At 40.1% G+C, this 8747-nt stretch overlaps 1 protein-coding gene across 2 annotated transcripts in view; it reads left to right on the plus strand.

Annotated features, from left to right (window-relative positions):
- The window catches only part of LOC106756046 (elongation factor P-like), a 38930-nt gene extending 30883 nt beyond the window's left edge, over positions 1-8047 (plus strand). Inside the window, exons 8-10 of one of the 2 annotated variants that reach the window (XM_014638285.2) lie at positions 259-298; positions 7337-7404; positions 7720-8047. In XM_014638285.2, the coding sequence (XP_014493771.2) occupies positions 259-298; positions 7337-7370 (74 nt within the window). In that variant the 3' untranslated portion in view covers positions 7371-7404; positions 7720-8047. The remainder of the gene's footprint in view (positions 1-258; positions 299-7336; positions 7405-7719) is intronic. The other variant, XM_022778898.1, reaches the window with a different exon arrangement.
- Positions 8048-8747: the final 700 nt, after the last annotated feature.

The raw sequence follows: 8747 nt of genomic DNA on the forward strand, positions 1-8747 counted from the left end.
CTCCATCTGAATGACAATAAGTATAACTATATACTTGCTGTCACGAGAGGGTGCTGATTATTGTTGTTTATTTGTTTTTTATTTTTTTTGTATCTGTATCAGTCAATATTTGCATACTGCTCATATGAATTTATATACATATCAATGAGGAAAATCAACCTCTTAGATGGAAAATCTAGACTTCTCTGAAATTTAAATTCTTTGGCCTATAAATTTGAATGTCATGTACTAATTTCTTCTTATTCTTCTTAATTTAAGGAGTAAAAAGGTGGTACTGGACAATGGCCTTGCAGTTGAAGTAAGTCAAATTATTCTTTATTTTTGTATGACACTTATTTAATGGTGTAAATAATTGGTAAAATGTTAATCACCATTCGCTTCTACCTTTGAAAGTATAATTACTATCTAACGTAGTAGTTACAAGCAATATTTTAGNATTTTTTTATGGTCATTGCATGAACCTTATTCTAAGTCAAGGTTCTCACACCTATTGTCTCATTCGATGAAAGTTGTTGAAGGAAATATGTACCGAGGTTGTTAAATCAAATGACCAACTAACAAATGTGCTGACCATGTCTTTAAAAGGGACCTTGGATTGAATTTATTTGTTTTAAGCTTGGTACAATTAATTTATATGCTCTAGTTTGAAGACGGTTAGAATAAGTATTAAAATCTAGGTAGGAAGTAGTATGTTGGGAACCACTCCCAGCTCTCCTTACGAGTTGTACCTATGAGTTTAGTGCAGTCTTTTGATCTTTCATCTTTTTATTGTATTAGATTTATATCATTATGAATAGAAGATCATTTTTTTTTGGGATAGGAATAAGAGGGAATGGATAGTTTACGAGAGAAAAAAGAAAAATACATAGTTATTGTCCTAATTGGTTTAGTAGAGAGGGGACTTTTGGACGGTTGATTTGTTAACATGCATAGTCCTGGGGAAAGGGGTTAAGCCCTTGTTGACTGTGGTGTACAAACGATTTCTTGTGAATAATACACATTCAAATTCTTTTTGCTTTCTTTGCTTGCCTGTTTCATTAGGTATAGTGAGTTCTTGATTACGTTTCTTTATCGAAAATCTATCAATTGGTCTGACCTGTCGGATCCCCAATTGGAGGAGTGACGAGCGCGTGTGATGGAGGGAAGAGTAGTGGTGTTAGAGGGTCAGTTGTGAGACGAAGGCTGACACAGTGTACCTGTGACACGAGACCGAAGCCTTACGACAGAAATATGAAGCCATGTGCCAGGATGTACAGGCGATCTTGAAGGTACTAGGGGATCTCAAACGCGACCCAAATGGCAATCACCAGGACGGTAGTCAATCATCGGTGAATGGCAATGATGGCGGGCACGGTGGGGAGAGAGGAAGAGGGAGCGAAGCAAATCAATAAGTATCGGAGAATTGGAGGAAACGGGTCGAATTACCTGTGTTCGAGGGTGGCGACCCATTGATTTGGATTAGTAGGGTCGAGAAGTTCTTTGAGGTGCAGAGGGTGGCAGAGGAGAAGCTGCAATTGGTATTCATTAGTATGGAGGGGTACGCTGTGTACTAGTTCCGGTTCTGGAGGGAGAAAACCAAGAACCTTTCTTGGGATGGTTTAAAAAGAGCGCTGGTGATCCGATTTGGAGAAGGAGGCAGAGGAACCGTTTATGAGAGGTTATTCGCCATTAAACAAATGGGCGCCGTGAGCGACTACGTCAGGGATTTTGAGGTGCTTGTGGGACAAATGACAAAGGTATGGACGAGCAGCTCTTGGATATTTCATGGTGGGCCTTCAGGAGGAAGTGAGTGATCATGTGAGGCCCCATGATCCCTAGGACCTTATGACTGCAATGCGGGTGGCGCGAGATGTCGATAAATTGTGCACCCGATCGAAAATGGACAGAGGACAGACGAAGATAGTCTCCAGGAGCGAACCTATTGTAATTAGAGAAGATTTTTTTGGAAACTTCCTAATTAGAGAAAATAGATATACAATCTTTTATTTTATTTTGTTTTCCTAGTTTCTCTATTTCCCCTTTTAGGAGAATTAGATTGTTACAAATAGAGGATATGATAATGTATTTTTAATCAATTCTAAATAATAAATTTCAATATTATTTTCTACTTGGTATCAGAGCCAGGTTTAAGCCTATCCTAACGAGTTCTAAGTGGACATTTCTTTTTTTATTCCATCCGTTGTTGAGTCAGTACTGGACCACCTAATTTCTACTAACATGCACGAGATGTCTATAATTCGGCGTGAAGGAGGTGTGTTGGAAGTCCCACATCGACTAGAGATAAGGTCAAATTATAATATATAAGTGAGGTGCAAACCTCACCTTACAAGCCAGTTTTGTGGGGTTGAGTTAGGCCTAAAACCCACTTCTAACAGAACCCAATCGTGAGTCTCAGGGCCAAGGTGGGACAATGGAAAGCATGGGGTCAGTGAAGAGCGAGACGACTCAGGCCAACGACTCAGGCCAATGGAGGGATAAGGTCGAATGACGTTGGAAGGGGAGAGGTGTCAGGAACATGTCGTATTCGAAATTCATCAAGAGAAGGGAGGGAGGAAGATGTTTCCTGTGCGGAGGACCGTTCAGCCCTAGTCACTGTTGCCAGGGAGAGGACTAAGGATATTGATATTAGCTGAAGAGGAAGAAGAGTAGGGGGGCGAAATGACCTCCGAAATGGATAACACCCAGATGGAGTTATCAGCGTGTTTAGTTGGTGGGCTGACATATCTCCCAAAATGATGAAATTAAGAGGGCGAATAAGAGGACGGGAAGTGATGCTCCTCATCGACAGTGGCACCAGCCACAACTTCATACGACGGGGTTAGTGGAGGAATTAGGCCTAACAATAACAGAAACCTTACCCTATAGGGTAAGTTTGGGGGATGGTTACCAGAAGAGGACTAGTGGCTGCTGTAAAGAGGTGAAAATAGAGTTGGGTGACACGACAGTGGTTGAGAGATTCCACTTGTTTGAACTTGGGGGTGTGGACGTGATATTAGGAGTGGAGTGGCTGGAGAAGCTAGGCGAGGTGACTCTGGACTGGGGAAAATTGACCTTGGTGTACCATCAGGAGGGGAAAAAGATACTGATAAGAAGAGATCCGACACTGGAGAGAAAAGTGGTGGAACCCAAAGCTTTGTTAAAAATGGGAGAAGTCGAGGCTTGGATGTTGGTATGGGAGCTTGGAAATGTAGAATTGAAGGGGGACATCAGAGACTGTCGAGGGTTGACGGAGGAGCAACAAGGGGAGATGGAATCGTTGTTGGGTCGATACAAGGGGGTGTTTGCGGAACCAGTGGGTTACCTCCTGACAGGGGAACGGTGCATCGTATACCATAGAAGGAGGGCAGTGACCCTATCAATGTCAGGCCATACAAGTACCCCCACATCATGAAGGGGGAAATAGAGCAATCTGGAGTGATACGACCCAGCCATAGTCCCTACTCAATTCTAGTCATCTCAGTGGAGAAGAAGGACGGGAGTTGGAGGTTTTGCGTCGATTATAGAGTATTGAATCGTGCTACGGTGTCGGACAAGTTCCCAATACCGGTGATCGAGGAACTTTTGGATGAGCTGCGAGGGGCCTGCTATTTTTCGAAGATCGATTTGAAGGCGGGTTATCACCAAATCTGCATGGGGGAGAACGATATTGCAAAAACGGCATTCAAGACTCACCTGGGCCACTATGAATTTATGGTGATGCCTTTCGGACTCACAAACGCCTTGACCACATTGCAGAGTACGATGAACAGTTTATTCCAGCCATATTTGGGAAGATTTGTTTTGGTATTCTTTGACGATATACTGGTTTACAGTCAGACGTGGGGAAAACATCTGGATCATGTGGAGCGAGTGTTGTTAGCTCTGGAGCAGAACAAATGGGTAGCCGATAGAAAAAAGTGCGAATTAGGGCAGACTCAGATTAATTACTTGGGACATACGATATCAAGGAAAGGGGTGGAGATGGACTCTGAGAAAGTGAAGGTTGTGTTGAGTGGAGTACACCAAAAACCGTAAAAGGGGTGAGGGGTTTTTTGGGGTGACTGGTTATTACAGGAGATTCAAAAGGGACTATGGAAAAATTGCTAAACCTTTTGAGTTATTAAAGAAGGGAGAGTTTGTGTGGAATGAAAGGGCGGAGGCAGCTTTGCAAGAATTGAAGAAAGCAATAACGACAGCCCCAATGCTCTCGTTACCTGATTTTCAACAGCCTTTTCACATAGAGTGCGACACCTCTGGGAATGGAGTAGGGGCGGTGTTGACACAAGGTAGAAGATCGATTGCTTATTTCAGTAAAGCCTTGTCAGTAGGAATGTTGAGTAAATCCATATATGAGAAAGAATTGATGGCTCTGGTGTTGGCCGTACAACATTGGAGGCCATATTTGCTTGGGTAGCATTTCGTGGTGCATACCGATCAGAGAAGCCTTCGCTATTTGCTAGAGCATCGTATCACCACTCAAAACCAACAAGACTGGATAGCAAAGTTGTTGGGATATGATTTTGACATAGTGTACAGAGTAGGGGTGACCAATAGGGCAACATATGCCCTTTCTAGGAAGGATGAGGGGGAGAATAAAGATGAGAAGGAAATGTAAATAGTAGCCAGACCTTACTGGCAAGATTTTGGGGAGATATTGAAGGATGAAACCCTACAAGAGGTGGTGGAGGATATTAGAAGGGATCCGAATACCCATCTCGCATATACCCTTGAACAGGAGAGGTTGCATTACAAGGGGAGGTTGGTACTGTCCGCCAACTCCAAATGGATTCCCAGGTTACTTGCAGAGTTCCACGTGACACAAACCGGAGGGCATTCTGGGGTGTATAGGACCTATCAGAGGATAGCATAGTCGCTGCACTAGATCGGGATGAAGAAAGGAGTCACGGAGTTCGTTGCTAACTGCGTGGTATGTCAGCAGCACAAGTACTTGGTTGCCTCGCCTCAAGGGCTGCTGCAACCATTGCCTATTCCGAACGCTATATGGGAGGAGTTGAGCATGGATTTTATTGTAAGACTACCCAAGTCACAGGGTCATGACGCTATTCTTGTAGTGGTGGATCGCCCTAGCAAATACGAGCATTTCCTACCCCTTAAGCACCCTTACTCTGCTAGGACAGTAGCTAGGACAGTAGCGGAATTATTCATGAAGGAGGTTGTCAGGCTGCACGGCATTCTGCAGTCCATCGTCAGTGATCGGGATCCCCTCTTCTTGAGTGTTTTCTGGAGGGAGTTGTTTAGGAGCCAGGGGACTCAATTGAAGATGAGTACGACGAATCATTCGGAAACAGATGTGCAAACAGAAGTTTTAAATCATGTGTTAGAAGGATACCTGTGGTGTTTCTGTTCTGAACAACCGAAGGGGTGGATGACGGTGCTGCCTTGGGCTGACTATTGGTATAATACCAGTTTTTAGGGAGCGATAATGTGCACACCGTTTGAGGCGGTTTATAGGAGGCCACCTCCATCCTTACACCGATTTATACCTGTGGAGTCCATGATGGAAGCAGTAAGCCAAGAACTACAGACCCGTGATGAAGTCTTGAGACAACTGAAGTTCCATCATGAGAGAGCTCAAGAGTTGATGACTAGACAGGCAAACATAAGCAGGAGACCCGCGGAGGTGGAAGTAGGTGATTGGGTCTATCTCAAGATAAGACCCGCATAGACTAACGTCAATGTCGACCATCCATCCAAAATTAGCAGCAAGGTTTTTCGAGCCCTTTCAAGTCATCTAGAAGATTGGAGAGGTGGCATACAAGCTGCAATTGCCGGAAACCGCACGCATACATCCTGTATTTCACATTTCGCAATTAAAAAGGGCGATAAGGGAACAGAGAGTCGAAGGGAGCTGCCTCAAGATTTACAAGTGGATGGGCCTTCGTTTTGGCCGGAAGAAGAATCACACGAAAGGGGGAAGAGCAGGTGCCATAGCTGCTTGTGGAGTGGCAAGAAGGAGGCAAGGATGGGGCAACTTGGGAAGAAGAAATCACTATCCGGGAGCAATACCCCGATTTTAACCTTGAGGACAAGGTTGGATTTCAAGCGGGGGGCAATGATAGGAATAAGAGGGAATGGATAGTTTACGAGAGAAGGAAGAAGAATACATAGTTATTGTCCTAACTGGTTTAACATTTAGGAAGGGTGGGAATTAAGGATTGTATAAATAGTGAGGGGTTTAGTAGAGAGGGGACTTTTGGATGGTTGATTTGTTAACCGGCTTAGTCCTGGGGAAAGGGGTTAAGCCCTTGTTGATACGATTTCTTGTGAATAATACACATTCAGATTCTTTTTCTTTTCTTTGCTTGCCTGTTTCGTGAGGTGTAGTGAGTTCTTGATTAGGTTTCTTTATCGGAAACCTATCAGCTAACTCAGACTATCGGTCGGATCCTTCGGCTTGGACTGACTCGACTCAACGTTTGGCTCAAACCGACTTGACTCAATCGAGACTGACTTGAGTCGACTCGATGAACCTTCAACTCAGATCAATGCTACTCAACCTAAGCTCGACCTTAGTCTCCTTGGCTTGTCTTAGACACACCTATATTTTGGATTTTCAAAATCCAAAAAGTGATTCCAATCCAAATCCAATTAAGTGGACGGGATTTAAAATAAAAAAATATGGATTTGGATTTGGGAAAAATCCATTTAAATAGACTTAAAGTAATATGTCTTTGGACTATTACAGATTGTATTTCAAAATTTGGATCTTTTGCCCACTCCTACAACCAAGCCTATTGATTGATGGAGGCACAAGGCCAAACCTGTAGCACCAGAAGACATTCAGGATGGGATGACTTGATGCACCGATGGTCCCTTAATCTATAGCATAGATCCTGAGTAATGAATTGCCAATCCTATAGTGGATTTGTTATTGAAGATTTTATTATGATTCCGTTAATTTTTCTTATTCTGTTACTTTCCATTATATATTACAGTGTAATGAAGCTATGAAAAGATAAGAAAAAGCATTAATCAGAATCCTCTTCTCTTTGTTCTCCCTAGAGGCTACATTCCTAGTCTTGAATGTGGGAATAATATCTAGACCCATAACAAATTTCAATAAAAAATTATTTTCAGGGATTAAAAGCAAAATTCTAGTATATTTGTGGGGATGTTAAATTTTTATCTATTTTACTTTGAACACCTAAATTCAACGTTTATTAGATTAAAAGATGAAATGCCATCAAATCGATATGTAGCTAACGAGTATGCTGAATTGTTCTAAAATTTCCTTCCTTTGAATTATCTTTCATGAAAATTGTAGAAGAATGGAATTAAATCATTATTCCTTGCTGGTAATACTAAATGTCTGTTTTGTCTGATCAATAACCTCCAGGTACCGCTTCACATTGTACCTGGTGATGCCATAGTTGTTAGTACGGAGCATGACTCCTACATAGAAAGGTTAGTTGGTTTAATCTGATTCAAAGAAAGAGATATTAAAATTAGTGATACATTTTTTCATTCAAAAGAGAGCCGTGTGATCAACTCTCTTGTATTGATGTCTTACATTTTTCGTCCCTTTCCTAAGACACGATTATCTTGTACTTCATCCTTCTGTATCTCACTTTATTATAGTAGGATATAATGAATGACATTCTTTAGGTAGCTAGATTCATTTTTAACTGCTATTATACTTGGAACCATTATTATCATTTTTGTGTAAACTTGGGCCAAATTGATTTGTATTAATAGTAAATATTATCTCTTCATTTTCAGGGCCAAATCATAGTGTGACTTCAGCCAGGATTTGAATAGATATCCAAGACTTCTGAAGCAGAATGGCCCTTTTATTCACCCTCCTAGCCCTACCCTCCTCTCTTTCACTTCATAATAGCATTGTTTTGTTTTCTATATCTCCCAGCAAATGAGTTTGGATGTTTGTGTTTGCAGGACTGTTGCTTTATTTTGTGCATAACGAAAGCAAGGCAACATAATTTTGATTGTTGAAAGTTTAGATGATAAAAACTCACATGAACATGTTATCAACGATTTAAATATCATAAAAAATGACTAAATAAAATAAAAATTATAAAAATTGAAATCACTTTCAACAAAACTAAAAATGTCAAAATAAGCATTGAACTAACCATTTTTTATCTCTAGTTTTCATAATGCCAATTTCTTTTCCCAGCCATATTTTTTTTTCCTTTTAATTCTTGTGTAGAGAAAGCGTTAACTAAAAATATTATACATTGCATAACTACAATTCTATAATTCAAAATTAAAAAATACTTCAAATTACAAAAATTAAAATGTATTCTAAATTATACCGTCCAAAATGTTTTCAAATTACATAAATAAAAATTAATATTTTAAAATGTACAATTTAAAATACATTTCCATATTATATAATCTACAAATACATTCAAAATTGTAAAAGTTTAGAATACATTTTCTAATTATAAATGATGTAAAAATGTATTCTTAATTGATTAATCCAAAATATACTTTTAGGTGTCGAAATATATTCTAGACACAGTTTGAAGTGTAATTTTGAATCCAAAAATATAAATTAGATCGTATACTCGAGATCATGTTTCCGTACTTTACAATCCAAAAATCTAAAATATTATCATTTTAAAGTTTTCCAATACCTCACAAAGGTTCGTGAAGGAATAATAAGGGTGGGAAAGATACAGTCTTTATTGATTAGTTTAAAATGATTTTCAAGATACAAACAATTTAGCTAACATCAATCAAATTAAAAGATGCAACTAATATTGATCAAACTCAATTTCTTTTAA

This window comes from Vigna radiata, chromosome 2, assembly GCF_000741045.1.
Source record: "Vigna radiata var. radiata cultivar VC1973A chromosome 2, Vradiata_ver6, whole genome shotgun sequence".
In the NCBI taxonomy this organism is placed as follows: Eukaryota; Viridiplantae; Streptophyta; class Magnoliopsida; order Fabales; family Fabaceae; genus Vigna; species Vigna radiata.